Source organism: Microplitis demolitor, chromosome 3 (assembly GCF_026212275.2).
Source record: "Microplitis demolitor isolate Queensland-Clemson2020A chromosome 3, iyMicDemo2.1a, whole genome shotgun sequence".
NCBI lineage: Eukaryota > Metazoa > Arthropoda > Insecta > Hymenoptera > Braconidae > Microplitis > Microplitis demolitor.
This window is the reverse complement of record NC_068547.1, coordinates 19526841-19550996: the sequence shown is the minus strand read 5'-3', so window position 1 is coordinate 19550996 and position 24156 is coordinate 19526841. Positions and strand designations below refer to the sequence as shown.

At 32.1% G+C, this 24156-nt stretch overlaps 2 protein-coding genes and 1 long non-coding RNA gene across 3 annotated transcripts; 1 reads left to right on the top strand and 2 right to left on the bottom strand.

Annotated features, from left to right (window-relative positions):
* Positions 1-8196: 8196 nt before the first annotated feature.
* On the bottom strand, positions 8197-12992 carry LOC103574590 (mitochondrial sodium/calcium exchanger protein). The gene is made up of 8 exons (XM_053737430.1): positions 12976-12992; positions 10224-10552; positions 10008-10088; positions 9822-9941; positions 9407-9736; positions 9220-9338; positions 8856-9009; positions 8197-8575 (listed from the first exon to the last, which is right to left on the bottom strand). The coding sequence occupies exons 1-8, from the start codon at positions 12990-12992 to the stop codon at positions 8202-8204; spliced, it is 1524 nt and encodes a 507-aa protein (XP_053593405.1). The 3' UTR covers positions 8197-8201.
* Positions 12993-13405: 413 nt separating this feature from the next.
* Positions 13406-14214, bottom strand: LOC103574562 (uncharacterized). Its single transcript, XR_549249.1, has 3 exons — positions 14056-14214; positions 13745-13944; positions 13406-13647 (listed from the first exon to the last, which is right to left on the bottom strand). It is a non-coding gene; the product is annotated as an uncharacterized LOC103574562 (long non-coding RNA).
* A 136-nt stretch (positions 14215-14350) lies between these two features.
* LOC103574563 (protein draper) lies at positions 14351-18747 on the top strand. Its single transcript, XM_008554032.2, has 6 exons — positions 14351-14557; positions 14699-14795; positions 14906-17004; positions 17842-18062; positions 18198-18344; positions 18445-18747. The coding sequence occupies exons 1-6, from the start codon at positions 14457-14459 to the stop codon at positions 18525-18527; spliced, it is 2748 nt and encodes a 915-aa protein (XP_008552254.1). The 5' UTR covers positions 14351-14456; the 3' UTR covers positions 18528-18747.
* The last annotated feature ends 5409 nt before the right edge of the window (positions 18748-24156 follow it).

The following is a 24156-nucleotide window of genomic DNA, read 5'->3' as shown; positions in this document are numbered from 1 at the left end:
GTGACGAGGGAGTCCGCGAAATTTTATAATGGAGTTACTCAAGTGGATATTTCTTGCAGACCCATAAAACGTAAAAAGGAATACCGGGACACTACTGAGAAGCCGGAGAGGGTAAAAGTCGTTGGACAACCCGGCTAGTGTAGGTCGAATTTCACGGGGGGTGGCGGCGTTGCTGCCAATGTGTGTATAAAGTAAAACATCGTATGTATTGTATGTAGAATTCCAATAGTATAGTGTATACATAGCCAAACTCTCCCCTTTAAAAGTAGGGGTGTTGATCTATGCTCGAGCGAAGACCCCAGGACAACCTCGTATTTATTACTTCCAATGTCTAAAACGTCTGCCTCTTTTTCAGTTTCTTTTTTTTCTGACTCAAGCTTACTGCCTGTACATTCTTCTCGTTCTTCAGTTTACTTCGTACTTGCTTTTCTCATATGTACTTCTATTATTTTTCTTCTTCCCCTCCTCTTTTTTTTTTTTTAAACTAGAACTTATTTTATTTTTTATCTGTTTTTTTTTTTTTTATTTTAACTTTTTTATCGTGTTTTATTTTTATTACGAGGTGAATTTTGTGGTCGTCCGCAAGCACCGGAAAGAAATCCAACTTCCGGTTAACGTTGATTTTTGTCGTCGTTCACGATATTCGTTGAATGTAAACTCAAACTCTGAAACTCTGGTGAAACCATCCAAGCAATAGAACACTCTCGTAAAATACCACTAGACTACACAAGTAACGACGATGGAACCGGCATTTCAACTCTATATACATATATTTTAGTCGAAATTATCGGATCAAAACTGGCTTAAAAATGTTATCTGCTAATTGTGACTGCAAAATCTCTACAAGATGTTTAAAAAATTCAAGATGTCAGAAGAAATTATTGAGTCACCACGATTACGAATTTTTTTAGACTCCGCTTAAACGTTATGTCGGAAAGTTGTTTCCATATTGCATCTACCATGAAATTTACCTTATTTGCGAACATCCTGACTATATTGAAAACAATTTGTGAAATAAGGTTAAAAAGTTTATAAAGTTAAGGGCAATCTCAGATAGTACTCCCCACTTTTTAAAAAATTTCAATGGCTTTCAACTGTCATAACCTTTTTTAAAATTTTATTAATTAATTGCAAAAAAAATTAAAACCTTAATTGAAAAAAGGAGAACGTAGTTGTAATTTCACCGAGGCATAAAATTAAAAAAAAATTACTTGCAATTGATATTAATCAGAAGTTAAATGAAATTTGTTGAATAAATTTTGGCCTAGAAAATTGGAAAATTCGAATTATAAAATTGACATGAAGATTATACTGAAATTTATTTTACAAATTTCGTTCAGCTTCCAATTTACATCAACTGCAAATGATTTTTTTTCAAAATCTATATGCTAGCGAAATTACGACTACGTTCTCCTTTTTCCAATTAAGGTATTATTTTTTAATTAATTAATAAAATTTTAATACGGTTATGACAATTCAAAGCCATTGAAATTTTTGAAGAAGTGGGGGCACTATCTAGGCATGCCCTTAAATCCTATAATTTTTTAAAATTAAATACACATTCTTTTTTACATCAACTAAATAAATATTTATTTGTCTACTTGAAATTTGTGTACTCGAATAAAAAAACTTGTTGAAATTGTTTGAAGCAAGAAAATGAACAATGAAATAGTGTCAAATCTCACAAAGTCACCGCAGACTCGAGTGTATTCCGATTCACTACGATCAAGTACACTTCAAATGACACCTCGAGTATCGCTCCAATCACCCAAAACCACTTGTGTTTTAGTGAGCAATCATATTTCACAGTTTCCAAATACCCACTTCAAACGCTACTCGATTTTTTTATAAACAAAATTCAAATAATGCTTCAATTGTTTTCTCCATCACTATCATACATAAAACTAAAAATATAAAGCAAAATTAAAATATTAAGCAACACTCAAACTCAATTGAATTTATCTTTAACCAGTATTGCATAAAGTATTTTATCAAATGCACTAAATAATTATGTTAATGTAAGATAATAGAGGCATCAGGAAGTCATTCAGTCGTTCGAAATGTAATTAAATTAATTTAAGTAATTAATTATTGATCAAATCAATGGAAAAGCGTTACAGTAATTCGTTAAGCATAAGTAACGAATTAATTGATTACATCATCAGATATTATTATTCTCCCGTCGGCAGTAGAAAATTTAACCTATCAGAAAATTAAGCTTACATTACCGAACAAGCTCACATTATACCTTCTATTCTCCAGTACACAATAATTAAATTTATTGAACACGGATACAATTATCAAATGAGGATGAATACATTCGTATAGATACTACTCATGCACTGTTAATTATATAATAGCATAGTTTTACTTGATCAAGCTATTAAGAATTAACGTTTTGACGCATACCAATATTGCAATATACAAATATACAATATAACAAGTCCGTAATTATATATATACACACTTTGATCCAAAATACCAGATTAGATTCCCAAGTGTTTATTGAATCCCGCTGATACGTATAAAACAATTTACAGTTTCCAGGGTTGCACAAACCACGAATCGGAAGTTTCTCTCATGCCATTTGCTTTCCTGCTGTGCTGGTACTACTGCATCCAAGCATTACTTTGTTATATAGAGACTCCACTACATACATATATATTTATATATAATAGTACCAACTATACAGTATAGTGTAAAATCAAATGTATAGGAAAAGAAAAAAGAGTTTGCTCGGTGTAGAACATACGAGATTATTTATCACCGTGGGTCTCCTGGCGCCCAGATATCCGGTTTCTTCTCAACTCCGTACTACTGGTACTCAAACACACTCAGTTCAGTGAATGCTATACAGCTTTGGTCGGACATTATGAATTAGAATGGCCTCAACTCTTCGATCGGTTTTATGTTCTCCATAATGTCTGTTGATTGCCGCACTTATCTGCTTTTATAGTTATCCACAAACCCTTATGACCGAGAATTTAGTTTTTCTGATGGGTATTGCCAAATAAAAGCTTTAAGCTGAGATAGAAATAGAGATAGAAAAAATAAAACAAGATGGAAGAGAAAAATTGCACGCCAAAAACTCCGCGTAGTGGTCTATACTCTTGTGAATCTTCTGAATCTAATCCCCCCGTGGTGTAACAGTAATAGTAAAAAGAAAAAATATCCAGCGTCTACGTCTTATTCGCTGTGCTTGTACTTTAATAGTCAGCGTCTCGCCGCGGAGGCCGTTTTTCAAGTTTACTCCGCCCAGCTGTCGAAACTTGCGTTTTCATGCGACGACCGGATGCTGTAGATGTGTAGTATGGGCTGTCGTAGGATAGTCGGAAATTGCTGAAGAAAAATAGACGATAAGGGAGATGAAAATCCAAAGTTGCCTATTGTTATCATTTGATACGCATAGCAATACAATTTTATGTCTAGACTTAAACTTATTTATTTGAAAAAATCTGAAAGTTGATTTTATAAACAAAAAAAAAAAAAAAAAAAATAACAGGTGCAATATTTTTACGACTGAAAGCTTGAGTTGTAAAAAGTTTTTTTTTTTATCGATAATTGGATCATTTAAATTTAATTTAAAAAAATGAATGAATTATTTGACCATTAAAATTTAAGATTAACGATAAAAAAATTTCTCTAGTATCGATACTCATTGAACCACTGATATGTTAAAAAAAAATTATGCACTGAATAATTTATCGAAATTTTAAATTCAGAATTTATATACTCGATCCATTTGTAATCACATCACCGAACTCATTAACCAATATTGACGAGTAATAATTCGTACTTGAACTACTGCGAGTAATTGGAAACTTTATGCTATGGCATTGACATGGAAAAACAATAGATTAGTTTAATTATACTACTGTTGACATAGATGGAACAGTATTTAACTGACTATACATCTATACACTTCGATACCCTATTGTCTATATACATATATTTAAAATAATGTCGAGTATAGATGAAACGCACATATCGAATGGATCATTAAACACTTGACTTGAATTGCTAGCACCTCTGAATCGTCAGTGATCGATTGGCGTGCATTTATAGTTACGCCGTAGCAGTTTCCTATGATACGCAAATGTCGATAATATTTTGCTGACTCTACCAGACTATTGAATTCTCTGCTCGTTCACACGAGTTGTGAAAGAACTTTTACACAAGTTAAAGAGTTTCAGCAGAAATATATTGATCGTTATTACTAAAAAAAATAAAAATAAATTTTAAAAATATGACATTTCAATTTATTTTTGTGACAGAATGAAAAATTATTCAGATTAAATAATGATAAAATTAACGCTTCAAATATTTATACGTGAAATTTACTGAGTTGTTATTATCCGCAATGTCATAAATTTAAATAATTTATTAATGTTAAAGTTGTAATTAAATTACTGGATCTTTAGTAATTAATAATAAATTTAAATACTAATGTGCTAATCAAAATTTAGTATAAGAGAAGAGCTATTCAATCTCGGCTCTGATAAAATTAACATGAGAGTATATATTCAAATTAAACCTACGTATTCATCAAAATCAGTTTAAAGCATTGCGCTTGATGATCGTACATTAAAATTAATAATAATTTTATGGTGGTCAGTTATGTTGCATAATTCAATAGTACATGACAGTGACCGGGTTTATTTCTATCCATATAAATTAAATATGTGATGCATAAATACGTTCATTTATTTGTTTATTAATTTAATAATAATTAAAATAAAATAATCTCGTTATTGTAATACTATTGCGGTAAAGTTGGTTAATAAACACGTCCTATGATAATGCACACCTGGTGTGGTAGTATGCGTGGGATATGATCGTAAACCTTCTTGATATTCTCAAGAGCATAATTAACTGGTCCATGCCAACAACGTGAGATAAAATTTCATGTTAATAAAATTTAATAAACGTCACATGATATTACTAAATTAACAAACTGAACAATGAACATAAAATTAAAATTTTTCAAATTATTATTTTTGTTCTCATAATTGGGAGAAATTTTTAAAAATTAATTGGAATATTTATCAAGATTATAAACAATCACAATAAATATATTTATTTATCAGTGTATTTGTTAGTTAATTAGTCAATTAACTATATTACCAATGCAATTATCTGCAGATCAGGGAGAGTAAATTCTGAGAGGATTACTAATTATCCTGCCACACCCTAATCCATCACTACTTGACTGAGTGTTAATAAACTGAATAATTAGTTAGTATCTATTGTAGAATATTAATACCTGCTAAACTTCTATATTTGATTCCACTGAAACATATTTGATTTCTTCATTAAATATTACCAACAATTTTAGTTTAATTTAAAAATATCTTTTAGAGTATTGAGTGATGTTAATAAGTCGAGCAGCGTATAAACAATTGAAAAATGTCAAGATTGAATCTGCAGGAAACGTCTGTGTTTATTTATTTTAAAAAAAGAATAAGATTACTAACGTCAGCAAGTCGTCGAACAACGAACAGATTTTGCAAGTGACATGAAAGTCCCAGTAGTCAGTGTAGCCAACCCCTTTCGGAGGGAGGAACATAGAGGCCGAGGCTGAGAAAATTCAGAGATCTGGGAGAAACGTGGATACACCGGATGACCGTTAAGGGATATAGAGATGATAAGAGTGAGACGGCTGTATTATAGTTCGCTGACGTGGTCACAGGACACAATTTTAAGCTCTAAAATTTTGGCCGAAAGTTATTTTCAGACCTTACATATATTCTGCCCACTGCTTCACCCCTTCTTCCCCTTACTTGTTAATGTCTCAGCATCATTGCACATACACACATACATGAATGTTCTTGACCCTCGATATCAAAGAGAAATTGCAGACGCTTTGGTTCCCAAGTAGATGTAAAGGAGCCAGAGTAAATGTTCGATAGGTTGGCGAATTGGGTGGGTTGTGAATTTGAGTCTGTCGAAGGATCGTCAGTCGCGTGGAAGAGACCCTCGTAGTTGCTCAAGTGTCCGGCAACTATTCTGGACTGCTTCAATCTGCTATGACTGCTGCTTAAACCGTATGCTGGTTATCGTGAAATGTCTTTGGACGCAGTATTGATCCCAGACCAATAAGAGTAGGAGGACAAGAAGGACTGGGAAACGGAAGGAAGGAGAACAGTAACAAAGACAGGGATATCGTGAGTCGTGAGGTTGTGTCTCCATCGCTTGACCTCATCGTATATTTTTATACCTCAGCTTCCTCATGGCAAATCGAAGCTTTATAAAACTCTATAAATCAACGTACTCGATCCACTTTTATAGCATACGTATATCGATATATCTATATCTGTATACCTTTATAATATATATATTATATAAAATATATAGGTACTAAAAATAAGTTACGATTGTACTTTAAATTAATCAATATAATGTATATAAATAAATAAATATAAATGGGGTTACGATAAATTATTGAAGATTGTGAAAAATGCTTCGCGTAATGTTACTGCAGATAAGAGTTATCGTGAGTAGCAACAGGTGATACAAAAAAAAATTATAAAAACTACTTTATTTTTTTTAAAATAAAAAATTTAAAGAAAATTGCTGAAGGGAATGAATTATTGATTTTGAGAGATATGATGGTTTTTAGTGAGGAAAGTCGTGATCTTTTTTATTCAAGCTCGATCTTTTGTTCATTGTTACAACACGATCTCCGTGGGGAGGTTTTGAGAATTAAACTTCGTAGACATAGACAATGCAGTGGGGTGTAGTACGCACTCAGACATTGACAATGAGACAAGTCAAGAGAGATAGAAAAAGATGTGAAGTAAGTAGTTGAGATGAGTGGAGAGAAAAGACGACAGTAGTCTCTCGTAGAAAATAATACAATTCGAGGGCAATATCCGGTGCGGAAAAGAATAAGATCGCCAAATCCGAGTATCAAATTTAAAAAGTGAATCTTTTTATTCATATGTATAGAGAGATGCAATCTTTGCGACTATTTCTTCTGACAATTGCATTTGTTACATATATTGTGTGTGTTGTTCCATGCGTACTCGGGTGATTGCTGCTCTTTCAACTTCAATTTACTTTTTTTATTCTTTTTATCTGATGAAAACTTATTTTATCCATAGAAAAATTTCCATTTTATTCAAATTGATACTCGAATTTGATTTTTAATTTTCAAAAAATACGAGGCAATTTTTATTACGTTTATTTTCTATTAAAAAAAAATATAATAGAATGAACATGTTAATTGCGTTATAAATAAAGAACAATATTCAAAGATTAATCTGTCCTGATTTGATATTCAAAATCCGGTACCCAATGGGCAACACACGACTAAAAAAATAAAAATTCCCAATATAAAAGCGAAAACATTTATCATTTACGTACACTATTGTATGTATTAAGTCTGTTATATTTTATTTATTTTTTTTTTTAACATTCAGTCAACCTAACAATATCATTGCATTTATAATCATTCTATATCCGCGGCAATAAAATTGGCCATTGCATGCCAAACATACTCGCGTTCTAGTTATGAATAAAATTATGTTCCTGCTCAACAAAAACCAAAAAAAATATCAGCATCACCAAAAAGTAAAAAAAAAAAAAATAAAAGCGTTTGGAATAATTTCAAATATTGAATCACCGCGAGCGTCAGAAAAATAATTTGTGAGAGGCGAAAAAAAATAAATTGTCAACGCCAAAAGACAATAACAGTCATGCGATGGTGGTAGTGCTGGTGCTGTGAGAGAAGTCAACTCCACGTGACATTTTTATCATTGATAAATAATGCATGGACTGTCGTAACCACGAGAATTAGGAGTAGCAGAGGTAGATTGTATGGGGGAGGGGGGATAAAATAAAACTTTATCTCTTTCTCTCTCTATCTTTCATCTCTCAGTTGAATAAAACAAGGGGCGCACTGAGAAAAGCACACAAAAACTTGTCGACGACGACTTTGTTATATAGAAGACACTATGCTAAGACATTTCGTGATTTTATTTCTTCTTCATTCGTATTGTAATAAATTCTGTATTAAGTGAACTGTCTCCGAATTTCTTTTATTATTTTATACTTTCTTCAAATAATATTTAAATAAAATTAAATATAATTAAACATGAATATTATTTTTTTGAATCGTCATAATGACATATATTTTATTGCCACATCTTATAAAACTTAGTTCTAGGTACATTATTTCGTATTATTATTATTTTTTTTTTTCAAGAATTTATTTCATTAATAGGTTGATGATCTGCGCCAAGTGGATGAATGAATTTTATTTCACTGAGAATGTTAATAAGCATAAAAACAAAATATATTGAATAAAGCAAATAACCATAGCTATGCCTCACAGCAAACCCCGTGATATTTAGATAAATGGTTGAAGTAATGAGAGAACAGAGAAGAAACGCTAAGCATCCAGGCATCATATCACTGTTGATTATTTTGGTACGATAATCAGAATGCCGGAGAGCTGTGAAGCTCCAATTTAATCCGAGACCAACTAATGTATTGAAAAGCGGGCCGCCGAAGCAAGCTGAGTAACCCATTCGAGCAAAGCCCTGGCGTGCTATTGCCACATTCGAGATGAGATCTAAAAGGGTAAAATTATCGGATAAGGTCATTCAGGGTTCAGATAACACAGTGCTGAACTCGATCACGGTAAAAGAGTCGTGTGATCAAAGAAAATTTTACGGTTATTTGATAATTTATAGAGGAAATTTTTTTTTTTTTTTTTTTTTTCCAAAGGAAATGAGTGAGTGGCTGAGTGAGTGAATGGTGCATGAGCTTTTTGAAGAGCTACATCATCTGATGGAGAATGTTTTTCAGATGGATTAGCTTCACTCATGAGTTGAGGATGCAAACAGACTTACCTCCAACGCTGTTACCCCATGCTAGAAGGGTTAATCCTAACATAGCGTCGGATATTCCACTGGCAAAACCGATACTCTCCAGGACAGCCATCACTTCGCTTGCTATCACCCAGACTACTAGGGTTGCTCCCGAAAATCCCAGAAGTGCAAAAGCCTGTTATGCATCAATGATATTGATTATATTGTTTTAAATTAAAATTGATATGACTTTAGAAATTATAAACTACAATCGAAAATTAATATATCAAATAAATTTACAGATAAAGTAGTTTACAATTCGAACTTTTAAATAAAAACTGATGAAATAAATTTTTTCAGTTTTTAAATAAAAACTGATGAAATATACATAAAACCAATAACTTACATTGTGATATTTTGGTGGTTCATCAAGACTAGTTTTAGCAATTAGAATTGCAGATGCTATACTACCGAGGATTAATATAATTACAACTAATGGCAATGGTCCAAGTTTAACATCATGATCTGTAATTGAATAGTTATCAAAAACTAATTAGTATGAAGTTTAACAATTATACTTTAAGATTTAATACATTGTAAAATGACGATTGCTATTGTGGGCAAGACGCAAAGTTGAATACAGTTAAGCAATTTAGACCAACCAGACTTTTCGACAGTTTGGTTGACAACGGGTATAATAAATTGTAGGATAACCATTATCGGTGCACGCAAAATAAGTACGATTTTTAGTAAAAAATTAGCATTTCTCCAGTCGTACACTTTTATGGGATTCATGTCGAATATAAACTCAACAAATAAACCTGTAGGACGACCTGGGTGGAATGACACTGCTGCGAGTGAGCTAGCTCGGAATTCATCACTGTCTAAATGGATTTTAGATATTTCCGCAGCTATTGCGAGATCTGTCAACGATGGAAATCACAATCATGCCAAGTATTATTAAATTTAAAATGAAAATATGTCAGGTATATTTTTATTAATGCTGACCTATTTTAGTTTTGATACTAAATGGACCAACTTTAACTGGTTTACTGATATGCGCAGCCGCTGTTTTTGGTGACAAATATGATTGCAGCATATCGTCGTCTTGAATTTGTAAAATTTTAGCTGGTGAAAGAAAAAACAAAATAATTAAAATTTTTATTGTAAATTATATTTTCGAAGCAGTTGTACCTTTACGACTGGATTCACGATTATCGATCCACTGCATTACGACGACAGTAATAATAAATAATATGTAAATTAAAAGTAAACCTGAAAAATAAATAATAAATTTTTAAATTTATTATTAAGAAAATATAAGTTTACTTTAAATTACGATGTATTATAAAACGATAACAACGAGATAATGTGAAAACAGTGAAACAAATTTTAACAGTGAAACGTAACTCAGACTTTCCCACAATTCAATAACATCGTCTTCAGATATATATGATATCCAAATTACAGACAAAATATAAAAACAACAGTCGCGCATAAATGTCTTGGCAATAATTTCAAACGGGGCAATGATTCCAATAGTACCGGCAATAACTGCTGTCACAAATACTCCAGCTCCTATTAATTCTACAAACATTATTAATTCACCAACACCCTCTTCCGAAACCAAAGAAGTAAATACATCGGGTGCACCATTTCCAAATGCTAAGATTGTTACACCAGCAATATTTTCGGACAAACGAAGCACATCTGCAATTACTGCTAATGAGGGACAAAAACTAAAAACATAAACATTTTTATTTATTTATTTATTTATTTATTTATTATTTTTTTTTTTTTTTACTGAAATCAAAGTGAACCTACAAAATTATGGCTACAGATTTTTACCATAAAAAATTTAAAAGTTTTTGCATTTTTTTTATTATTATAAAATTTTTTTATGATTTTGGAAGTGAAAGTTGCAAAACATTTCATTTTAAATCAAGGATATAATTTATTTGATATGAAAAATAAATTTTTATCAAATTATCACCGTGACGGTATTTCCTTAATTTTCACTTCATTAGCATACAATTCCCAACCTCTTATGGTAAAAATATATGAAGCCACAATCCTGAAGGTTTGACGAAATTTGAAATAATAAAGACTTAAAAAACTTATATTTAACGAAATTCAAAATGAAAAAATTTAATATAAAAAAGTTGAGTTATAAAAGAGTTAGAGTGAGTTTTTTATTTATAAGTTTTCCCGGTACTTTGTCAGTTATTACAAGAAAATCAAGACCCTCATGGTTTGAGGATACATGTATATTTAGCTCACAACCAAGACAATACTCACAACAACAATAACAGAGGGTGAACGCGAAAGGTTAAAATTCAAAAGTTTATACGTACAAGTTGTCAGCCGTTGTTCCGAGTATGAGAAATAAATATAATAGCCATAAAACAGACAATATAATTCCGAGGATGAAAAGATATGACGTGTTTGAATCGAATGTACAGAAAAGTATTTCTGCATATTGAATGTATGAGTTTAATTTACAGTCACTTGTACTCCTAACCCATTCACACCGTTTGTCGGCTGGTATTTTCCACACATAGGAGCAATCATCCTATTTAAATATATGAATATACATACTTACACTCATTTTTTAACCTTAAATATATATATATATATATATATATATATATATATATATATATATACATATAAATATATAGTTTAGCTATTTCAATTACTTTAGTAACCGGTATATTTTTTGAACGATACAATGAATTTCTCCACCTCATTTCAATCCAATAGTTGATATATTTTTACTCGAATTTATTATTTTACTTAACTTTAGTTACTAATTAAATTTTTATTATCAATATTATAATAATACAATTTTATTAATATGAAGTTAGTCAATGAGCTAAAAAAATTCTTGGTTAAAATTAATTACCAAAATAAATATTAAACTCTAATTTTGGTATGACGAATTGGTAAAAAATTAACGGAGTGAACGCGGAGTAAATACGGAGCAGATTACTGTATATTTATTTAATCACTCCGAAGGGGAGTTTGATTTAATATTGAAACTCTGGTTCGAAGTAAAATTTATTCCTAAAAAAAGTTATTTTAATATTTAATGAAAACTTTGAATCGAAGTGAATGCGGACTTAAATAAAATCCAGTTCACTCCAAAATCACTCCGCTGAGATACGGAGTAATTTTTCTTAAACTCCGGATTTAAATAAAATCCGTATTCGCTCCCGATTTTTTACAATATATCTATTGTAAAAATTTATAAAACCATTTCTTATGAAAAATAATTGTTATTGTATATATTTTATTTCAAATTGGTATCTAAAATTCTCTACTTTCAATTAACTATTGGAATTGTCCGGGTTCTCAAACAAATCTCTGCAGACGACAACTACCTACATACATAGATGTATATATCTCTCGAAACCAACTTGAAATAATAGTTTAGTGACACATACAACACACTGAAAAGTTGTTGTTAGTTTGCCATTACATGCTGAGGTGAGATTGAACAGGACACTCGTCTGGTCGTATAGCCGTCCACTACTATCTACTCAACTCGTCCGCAAGGCAAACGAGAGGTTCATTAGCGTCCAAGAGTCTGGCGCTCATCCATCTCTCTGCTTGAGTTGACGAGTTGTGCACCAGCAAAAGAACCCCATTATGCAACGCCAACTAGAGATGTCAAAAAAATATAAAAAGTATAATAAAAAATAAAAATAAGAAAAAAATATGTTTTCACGAAAAAGAAATTGTCGAGAACACTTCAGTAAACAGACTTCTGACTACTGGACACATTGAGGTCAGATCTGATAACTCATCTTATAAAATACAACATGTTTAATTTTTTTATTAACTAAATGTAGCAAATAATTAATAAAATGGAATAATAGTAAAGGTAATTAGTAATTACTTTAATGAATAAGTATTAAAATACAAAAAATTGTATGTTTATACATAAAATCAAAATGAAAATTTAAACTGCTGCTAAGATAAGAGATTAAATATTAGATTTTTTGGTTCCATAATCACAGAATCATTTTATTTTTAATATTCATTTTTTATTGGTACTGTGTACGGCACATTTATAACGATTACAGAGTAAAGAAACACAAAACTAGAAAATTCGAAGCACTTTTTTTTCTGTAGTAAGGGTAGCTCTTATAATTAATACAAGCTCTGCGGTGGCATTGTTATTATAACGAAGAAACATCGTTGCAGAAAATCTCTTTCGCCTAAGAACAATTCTCAGCAAACATAAAGCCGTATTTTCTTGACTTTATTTAACTTCAGAGTACTTTAGAAAATTATAATTTAAATAATAAAATATTTGCTATTCATTATGAAGCATCATTATTAAATTTAATTCTTATTACCCATTATACTATTATGTTATGCATGCTTATTATTTTCTAAAGCTTGCGACTTTAATTATATTTACTTGGTATACATTTGATGAAAGAATAATTAACAATAAACGCGAATAATAAATTCAAACTTGTTTTTGAGTAATTGAAATAAAATTTTTTTTTTTTTTCATTTCGAAATGAAAGATGGATTTTTGTGCATTTGATTACGACAAATCTTTCTTTTCTTATTTTTATTTGAAGTAGTTAACCCAAATTTCCTGTTGTCATAAAAAAAATTTTTTTTTTATTTAAAAAAAATGACTAACAAACTTTTTACATCTTACCTAACTAGAAAAAAAGATTTGAAATACTATTAGTAAATACAGAAGCCGAAAGCACAAAATTATCGAAGAAAAATAACATAAAATTTAAATTTAGCGAAGAAGACACCGAATGTCTTTTATGGTCAATAATACATTGAGTCCACTGACAAATTCCTGAAAAAAAAACTATAAGACACTCGAAATTGTACCAAAATGATAATAAGAGTCAAATTAGGGTTGAAAAGGATTTTATACAAAGAAAATTTTTTACCGAATTTTTGGAGTGGTCCGTTTTGCCTTCCTTCTCGTATCATGAACGAAAATATTTTATAACATGAAATTTTTTAAAAAGTATCCATTTAATTCATCTCGAATTTCGATACGTTTTCCGTCGTTAACGATTGCGTTTCGTAATAACCACCTGGTACATATGTCCTGGATATAGTTGCGGACTACGGTACCACTGAATTTCTGTATTAAAACTCCAATTAAGCGAAGAATATCGTTTTTTGTTGGCATAAATTTTTATAGAGATATAATAACTAAAAATACAATAGTTTTTAGTTTAAAAAAAAAACTTACTCTCATTCATCACGTCTAAGTGGATTTCAACTTCGCTGTAAAAACTTATTTTATAATAGAACATATAATAGAAAAGAGCAAAAACGTATAGAAAAGTAAGTATAAAAAAATAAACTTTTATTACTGTCACATCATTGTGAAAAATGATTCGATGCGTCAATCAGGATGACAAGCTTTTTAACGTTAGTTGTCTGTATCCGGTCGTACTGATATAACCGAGCTACTCCCAAGTGGAAGGGATTTGATAACAATGTTCGAATCTAATAATTTTTATCAGCTAAAAATAAAACTCATCTTCAGAGCATTCACTCATAAATATTTTCGAGTTGTTCAGTATCACGTAAATACTAGATTGTGAAAGCAAAATAAAATTATTTAATTTTTCGTCTCAATTACAAACAATGGGACCCACTAGACTGTTAATTATAGTCTTGTTAAATATTGTTATTTGTAATTCACTTGAAGAATGGAATGGTTCATCAGTTTGTCGAAAAACTGTCAGGTAAAATTTTAAATTTCAAAATATAATTCGAAAGGTTGAATTTCTAACAAGAACCAATTTTATTGTAACTTGTTATTATTTTTATTTTTTCAAATGAAATTTGATCACGAGAGGTAAAGATGTTATCAATTTTAATTACAGCAAACAAGTATCGAGATACGTGCCATACATCGAGACCTACACAAAACGAATAATATTTTTCAAAAAAACGTTATCAAGATACAATTACCGGTGGGAGGTAAAAATTTCTCACTTAATAATAAAAAACTTAAAAAATTTAAAGCTCATTAATCATAATAGTTAATTGTATGATTAAACATAGTAATTTAAATAACCGTTTGATTTTAGTATCACACAGAATGGTTCGTTGAAGAAACTTGCTGTGCAGGTTACACAGAAGAGGACAATTTGTGCCGACCAATTTGTAATGGGGGCTGTCCAAACGGGCTCTGTGTACGTCCTCGCGAGTGCTCTTGTGATGTAGGTTACACACTGGTAATTACCAGCAGTGGCCAAACATGCGAGCCACACTGTCCGTTGGGTTGCACCATGGGCACATGTACATCTCCAAACACCTGCACCTGCAACCACGGCCATGAGTTAGCCGATAATGGCCATACATGCGTGCCTTCTTGTACAACACCAAAATGTGGTCTTTTCAGTCAGTGCGTTTCGCCCAACGAGTGTGTCTGTGATCATGGATACGAAAAAGTTTTAAATTCAACGATCGAATTTCAGTGCCAGCCAATTTGTAATCCCGAATGTGGAAATCACAGTTATTGCCGTTCACCAAATGACTGTGTCTGTAATCCGGGCTTCAAAATTCCATCGGCCAAAGAGTTCTCATCAACGGAGGCCTATTCTCAACCATTGACATGTGTACCAGAATGTTCTCCAGCCTGTGGAGCTTACAGCTTTTGTATTGCTCCCAATAAATGCGAATGTCAATCAGGCTACGCGTCATCAAACAACTTGACTGAATACGACAGCGAATCAATGGCACAGTGTTATCCAGTGTGTGTACCATCCTGTGGCCCTCATGGTATCTGCGAGTCTCCAAACAAGTGTCGCTGTAACCCAGGGTTCAATTTAATAATCGAACGTACCACTACAACGACGGAGATGACATCGGTAACATGCGAGCCTATTTGCGATCCCCCATGTGGAATCCGTGGAGACTGTATCGCCATCAACACATGCTCCTGTGACGTAGGATGGAAAGTGATGGTTACCAAGCTTGATGACAAAATTGACCGCTACTGCACACCGCACTGTGATCGACCTTGCGGTGAGTTTTCAACCTGTATCAAAACCGATGTATGCGAATGTCACCCGGGTTACGAAATAATCCCCACAGACCATAACCATTTAAATCCTCAAGAACCTATCAATTGTCGCGCCACATGTGAAAAACCTTGTATCAATGGGATCTGCGCTTACCCAAACGTATGTACATGCAATGATGGTTATAGTTTAGACAGCAATGATGCTTATAACTGCGAGCCAATTTGTGGATCAGAAGGCTGTACTAATGGAATATGTTCAGCTCCTGGACAGTGCACATGCGATAAAGGCTACCGCTTGAGTAATTATTCACAGTGGTTTTGTGATCCCGTATGTGACAACTGCATAAACGGAGCTTGTATCGCTCCCAACAAATGTATCTGCAATGTGGGCTACGAGAAAAACGAAGCTGGTCAATGCGTTCCCAGTTGCTACGGCCGTTGCGTCAATGGAAGTTGCATTGCACCCAATAAATGTCAATGCAATCCAGGCTTCACTCCTAACATTGACAGTGATAATTTAGAAAGTATTTTACCGATGTGTGTGCCTTTTTGCATGTCCAATTGTACAAATGGCACGTGCACATCACCAAATGTCTGCACATGTATCGAAGGATACGAGAAAAATAATAAAGACGAATGTGTGCCGAGTTGTGATGGACGTTGCAATTTTGGACATTGTGTAGCGCCGGGTCAGTGCAATTGCTATTCTGGTTACGTCTCGGTAGATGATCTCAACAGCATGTGTCAGCCATACTGCAAAGACGGATGCATTAATAGTCTGTGTGTCAGCCCTGATACATGTCAGTGTGACTCGGGTTACGTAACTAGCAATATTAATGCAAGTTATTGTGAACCTGTTTGTGAGAATGGCTGTTCTCATGGTGATTGCATTGGACCGAATGATTGCCAGTGCCATGAAGGCTACGTACGAAAAAAACTAGACAATGGAACAGAATCTGCTGCCGTTGAAAATGGAAGCGTCGGTGGTGAAGAGTTTGGCGGCTGTGTCAATCCCTGCGAAGGTGGATGTGGATCCCATGGGATTTGCAATGTCGAGAACCGGACGTGCGACTGTTTTTACGGGTGGACTGGCCAAAACTGTGGCTCTGCCTCGCTCTGCGGGATTATCCGCAACGATGGCGACGAGGATTTACTTCAATGGTGAGTATTCATGTTGGTTTTTCTTTCACACAAAAAATAAAATAAATGAAAAAATGAAAAGCGTAACTGTTGGAAATTTTCAAATTGTTAAAAGCTTAAAAATTATTTTTATAGATTTACTTTATTTATTTCGAATGTTTTGATGAACTGGAATAATAAAAATAACGATATTTAAAAAAAAACGGATTTCATTTGAATAATTCTCTGAGAAAAATGCCGAGAATCGGTTATTATAAAAAAAATATATTCTATTGATTTAAGGCATGACTCGGTGAAATTTGACGAACAGCTTAATTCATGAATAATATCCAGGGCATTGAATTATTCATCATGACTATTATTATTATTATCAAAGTATTTATATTGGTTTTAAATTTGCGCTGGGACTTTATCCGAAAAATAATGAGACGATAACGGTATAGACTATCAGACTTTTAGCCCGGAGCATTTTGATTGTCCGTTACGCCCATTACTAGTCGAGAGTCATTGTCAGAGATTTTCATCCTTTAGCTGAGTAGCAAAAACGGGGAAAAAAAATAAAACGAAAAAGTAAAAAAAAAAAAAAATTATGAATGAAGCCCGGGTATTTACGAGGATCATAAAGCTTGATGCACGAGTTAGTCTGCCATCGTTGTCGCACCACTATCGATTCCTTTATTTTTCATGTAGTACTTATACATATATGCATATCTATATATCTATACATACAAAGAAAATATATAAGCCCACGAGTCAGAAATACGAGTTAACGATTCACGACTATTGAAGCTAGGCAGGCAGGTTTAGTCAAATCGATGAAACTATAAAATTATCCGACGCCTTGCGATGTTTTCACAGGATCACCGATAGGAATGGGACAACTAACGACACCGTCGGGGATTTTGAGGCCGTAAACTGGCACGGACCGATTTGCAACGAAAACTGTATCTTGACTAGTGTCAGTAGTAACGACACCGGATGCTTTCGTCTACTTGCCTCCGACAACGACGTCATCGACGACGTCTACAAAGATCAACGATACGACAACAGTCATGTCTACGTCTGCTTTCTCGATATCGGTAAATTTTTTTTTCTTTCTTGTCAGTTTTCCATTGATGAAATAAATACTAGGTTTTTTAAATATTTTTAGTCTGAGATTTATTGTTAACTAAGTTTTCATATTTTCATTAATGATATTGGATTTTTAATTGCAGCTTCATCATGCAACGCTTCAGGTCTTCAGTTGAGCAATCTAGTTCTCTCGAGCACACTAGGTGCGATAGTAGTCATAATTGCAATTGTCGGAGTCGCGGGGGCCATTTTCTTGGTGGTAAAACGACGTAGACATCGGAATTTCTTGGGTAAGCATTAACGAGTAAAATATACCGCGAATATGAGTATAGCGCTCCGTCGTTAAGAGTAAATCGCTGTAATTTAACGAACATAATGGTTGGTTTTTAGCAAGTCTAACGAACAGTGACAACCTGTTGGGACAGTCATCCGAAGGCATAGATTCGCTGATGTACCACGACGTGGGTTTGTAGTCGACGCGTTTAGTGAGTGAGTGAGTGAGTAAGAGAGTACTTGGATAATTTTATATAAAACTTGTGTAGCATGGCTAAAAAAAATTGATGAATTTCTCGGTTGACAAGTGAAAATTCTTCGATTTTTTTGACTTATTTTATAAATTTTATTTTTATAAACTTTTTTTTTGTCAATAAAGTAGTTTGTAATATTGTTTAAAATAAATGAAAATACAATCTATATTATTAAAAATATTATCTTAGTCTATAAAAGTGGAAATATTTACTGTTAAAAATAAGATTTCAGAATTAATACAAAAAAGCACAAACCGTAAAAGCACAAACAATATTAAATACGCTTGCGGGAGACTTTTCTCACTGCACTGTACAGACAAGCCACTTGGAAATCAAGATTAATAATAAAAAAAAAGAAATAACTTTGGCTACGGTAGCGGTAATTGGTGGCATTTATTCTTTGCATTAATTAGTAAACGCGTGATAGCTTAAACTTTAACTCCGCTGTTTTGTAATTCTTGTATAAGCGACTTAGAAAGCACGACATTTCTCTCAACATTTTCCGTACTCATTAAACTCGCTGTGTACTATACATAACCACTGTGCACAAAAAAAGATAAGGAAATATTTTTCATCTTTATCTTGACCACGGAAGTTGCCTCTTTCATTATTATCTCTTTTATATTATTATTATTTTTTACTTTTCGAAAAAGATTCCATATTCCTCTTTCATCTTTTCATAGAAACCCTACCCACAGACCTAGTTTTATCTCATCTCATTCTCTCGTCTTTACCCGAAAATCTACGACACTTAAAAAGTTTCTATATGTACCCCCTTTCCCTCCCCTTCACCCGAAACCACCATTAAACTCTAAAAACTAGTGCCATTACATTTGTAAGCGACCTTACTCAGTTAAAATATTATCCACAGAATTATATCCATAGAAAAATTATTTTTTTTTTATTCATTATTAAAGAATATTAAAAAATTTATTATTTTCATTTTAATTAAATCCAATTTTATCAGTTCAATTATTCACAACAAAATATTTAATTAAATTTTAAAATATCAGCCGTAATAATTTTTTTTTCTTGTTAATTAATTACAATAATAAAAAAAATTTTTAACGAGCGATTATCAATTAGCTGATAAATTTTTTGAAAAAGTAGAAAGATAATATAAAAAAAAAAAAAACTAAATATCATAAACAGGAAACGTGTTTGAGTGTAGTCTTTATTGTACTTGGATCAAGAGAAAAAACATTACTCTATAAGAAAATAAAAAAAAACCCAGAGAGGAAAATGTGTCAGGAACATTGAAGGTATATTTTTTATCCGGATGAAAGAGTCACTAAAATCCAGCAATCTCCTCTACAAAAGGATCCTTTCGACGGTTGTTGACGAGACCACTAGCATCAGTAGTCGCAGCAGTAGTAGAAGTAACAGCACTAGATAGAACTGGGGTGAGTTGCTCATTAGAGTTTACTACGTCGCTCGTTAGTCGACAGAGCTGACTCGTATCCCTTCACAACATTTTGCGGAACGTTGCGTTTTAAACTTTTATCCTCGTTTGTTACATACCTATTCGATCTTCTTATCCTCTTTATCATCTGATTTTTCATTTACATTTCTCACTCTCACACACATATATCTATATTTACATATGTATGTACAAATATGTATTTTATTTCCCTAGTTAAATTTTATCCTCCTCCGCTTGTCATTACGAGAATCAAAACTCGACGCATTAATCACTTACTATCACACACTACCACTGGCTTCCGGTTTACACTCAGTAGTTTTGTTAAAGAATTTCGAGCTTTAGATCTCATATGTCATTTACAAAAGCTTATATGCAATAATTTTAACACATAATTGAGATGAATAAATAAAATAAATAAATGAATGAAAAAATAAAAATTACTACCAGCCGAAAAAAAACATTTTATTCAAATACAATTAAATTTATTTAAATAAAAAGTTATGAGCTCGTTATTTATTATATTTTTTGTGCTCTCTACAGTGTAATGTTTTCTGATATACATATACATGTATATGAATTTAATTAAAAATTTAATTTATAACGTGCGATATGAAATAAATGTATATTTAATTTGTAATAATTGAATTTTATATTTATTTGAAAAAAAAAAAAAAAAAAAAAAAAAAAAAAAACAAATATATGTATATATATATATATATATATATATTTTTTTTTTTTGTATATATCATACAATTGGGTGAATAAGTAAGTATTTTATGTATTGTAAATCGATTAATTTTTATCGTGGCAATGAATTTTTTCAGATCACGTGAATATCACGCATAATTGAGTAAATTGAATCATATATTATATATATATATATATATATAGGATTGACTGAAACGATTAGATAAACGCAATTTAATTCAATTCCCGCGCGCATCATGCACAAACTCGCTATCGTATTCTCTTTACCACCGTAATCAATAAAACACCCCTTCGAACGTTTAATTAATCGCAACGAGCCGTTTTAAATTTATCTCCCTGCCTGCGTTCTCTTGCGACTCTTTTGAAATGAGATGTTTTTCTATTAGTACAATTGCTGATGAAGGAGCTAAGGGATGAAAATAAAAAAGTTATAAAAGAAAGGAAATTCTTGATAGACACTTCAAATCGACGTCGGGTTAAATATAAAGGCTGTCAACGCGAATCTAGTCAAATTTGGATTTTTCAGAGCTTTCATTTAATTACTATGATTTTAGATTGATTCTGAACAATTTTACTGTTTTAGTTAGGTAGTAAATAGGTTATAAATATATAGATTCCAAAATTATACGAATAACTAGTCTCATTGAACATACGCCGGATCGAATATGAAGGCTGTCAACGCGAATCTGGTCAAATTTAGGGTTTTTCAGAGCTTTCATTTGCTTACTATGCTTTTAAATTGATTCTGAACAATTCTACTGTTTTAGTTAGATCGTAAATTGGTTAAAAATATGTAGATTTCAAAGTTATACACATTAAGAGACACTTCAAATAGTCGTCGGGTTAAATGCAAAGGCTGTCAATGCGAATCTGGTCAAATTTAGGTTTTTTCTGAGCTTTCATTTGCTTACTATACTTATAAATTGATTCTGAACAATTTTACTGTTTTAGTTACGTCGTAAATTGGTTAAGAAGTAAATGGGAAATTGTAAAAAACAGCAATTGAATCTGCACCTGCTTCACTTTGTTTTAACTACTTTTTATATAGTCTCATTTTCCACTTATTATACAATCAGAAAATACTTTATTTTTTAATTAAAAAAAAAAAAAAAAATTACAAATATATATTTATATATTTTTATAATTTATTTAACTGTAAATTTTTAATGATGTAATCTATGAGTGCTACGAGTCATAAAAATGATCATTTCAATTAGAGATAATTAAGAAAAATAATTAACAAGCTGTAGAAATTTTCTCAATTTTACTTTTCATTTTTAGATGATATTTAGCTTGTTAACTTTTAAAATCCCGGTATTATTTTTTTTTTACAACCTTATTATTACAGTGTAAAAAAAAAGGTGCGACAATATTGATCTTTTATGCTTAAGATTTATGGTTTATGAATTCAGCAACCGAGTGATGAATATTTATGAGAAAGAAAAGAAGCCTCAGACGATTAAATTCTATACTATTATTGCATTATGAAAATCTGTGGGATTGTAGAAAACTTTTTACCACAAAGACTTAAATATGCATTTATATACAGATACATATATAAAAAGTAAATGAGGTACTATATCTTTGGCAGTAAGACATTTTTAACATCCAAAAAAAGGAGTTTTAAAAAATTCAATCTCTTATTGACGACTTCATTAATGGATTTTTTTTTTTTACGATTTTACTAGACCAAGGCAAATGTCAAACAAAAAATAGAATTGGAAAATTTTATCCCCTAATGAATCAAAAGTTTAATGTTTAAGTTTGAAATAAAAGGAAAACAAACGGTTGGAAACAAAAGGCGTAAAACAGAAATGGAAATAGAAGGGAATAAATTTCGATTTCTCTTCTTGAACAACTCGTTCACGAGATAACTCTTTACCTAAGCAGTATTAATGATGACTACGCCCTTTCTCATTTCAACGAAAACTTCTCACAAAGTGATAAAAGCTCGTTTGACTCCACCGGTACAAAAGATAATTAATCATCATCCCAAATACAGGCAGATTGTATTTTTCATATTTCTTTTGTTATACGAAAGCTAATCTCGTGATCCTTTGCATGAAAATTTGATTTCCCATTCCCAAATACGACAAGAGAAAAGTAAAATATTTTTTACCCACTTTATGAAGGGATGAGTAACACGATAAAATTGTAGAGGACAATATATCTAGCCTATGTATTGGTATACATACTGCAAAGTTACGATAAATGTAGTTTAGAAGCTCTGAAACTCGACGACACGTCGGAGAAAAGCTCTTAGAAAACTCGGCATGGGTCGACGGTAGATGAAAGGCGAGAGAGTAAAAAGGGTGTCAAGGGTTTAAGGTACATACGAAGGAGTTGAAGAAAGCCGAGGCGAAATTTTTCAACAAGAGTCTTCTTACTCTTCTTCTTGATGGTTTCCGCAAGTTCTTGTCAGCCAGCGCCACCGCGTGCTAGCGTCAGATAACCATTTTAATGAGAAGCTATTTCCTGATATTCTTACGTTCAGATTTCATTTTCTTTTTTTTTTTTTTTTTTTTCAATGAAAAAAAAATGACAATTAATAATTAAATAAATAAGTGATAAAAAAAGTTGATGCTTTTTATTTAAAAAAAGTAAAAAAAATTCTGAGATCACAAGAAGTCATTCTTATCGGCCACTTCCACTCTGTTATCTCTTTTATCTCGTACACGCGACGAGCATTAGAGTCTCTGAAGAATATAAAGAGTAGTACAGAAAATAAAACAGAAGCAGAATAAGTAGAAGAAAGTGGTAGAATCACTTGAGTTCCATCTTTTTCTGTTTTACTGATTTCATTGTTCTAGCTTATTTCGAGTACTCAAAAGTTGTTGTTCCTACTCTTATTTCCGTGACTTTGGTGACGACAATTCACCGCAAGATCTTTTATGCTATCTCTTACTTAACAATACTCCGTACAGATATATAATATATTATAGTATATAGATATAATCTGTGTATTCACCCGCACAATTCTATCGTGCTCTCAGTATCCTCCTCAATCCTATAACCAACTGCCCGTTCGACCATTCAGCTTTTGCTCGCTTACTTACTTCTACTCGATCCACCAGCATTGTATACAGATATACAGATCTGTACACTCACTACGAAGAGAACAAGACGTTCAGAGTGTCTTTTGCGTTCAACAAAGGGACTTAGCGATTGCCATTTCCTGGTCCATTGTTTTCTAAAAATACCTCTCGCTTTGCTGTGATAGTAGAGTGATGCCTCAGCGCTAAAATTAGCTCAACTGACGTCGCAGATTAAACGATGGAAATTCTCGGTCTAGTCGGGATCAAAACAAATAAAAGATGAAAAAAAAAAGAAAAAAAAAAAGGAATAAAGACGGACGTGCAGAACGAGAGAAAGGAACAACGTGATTTAAATTCACTTTATGGCCGCAATTTCGTGCGGTTTACGGTTTTCTAGGAAGTAGTATTC

Bases quoted from the DNA above. Each gene is read 5' to 3' on its own strand.
- LOC103574563 (XM_008554032.2), top strand. From the start codon at position 14,457: ATGGGACCCACTAGACTGTTAATTATAGTCTTGTTAAATATTGTTATT. The intron at 14,796-14,905 runs GTAAAAATTTCT...GTTTGATTTTAG, and splicing joins GATACAATTACCGGTGGGAG to TATCACACAGAATGGTTCGT. The intron at 17,005-17,841 runs GTGAGTATTCAT...ATGTTTTCACAG, and splicing joins GACGAGGATTTACTTCAATG to GATCACCGATAGGAATGGGA.
- LOC103574590 (XM_053737430.1), bottom strand. The intron at 9,010-9,219 runs GTAAGTTATTGG...GATGCATAACAG, and splicing joins AACCACCAAAATATCACAAT to GCTTTTGCACTTCTGGGATT. The intron at 8,576-8,855 runs GTAAGTCTGTTT...TTACCCTTTTAG, and splicing joins ATGGGGTAACAGCGTTGGAG to ATCTCATCTCGAATGTGGCA.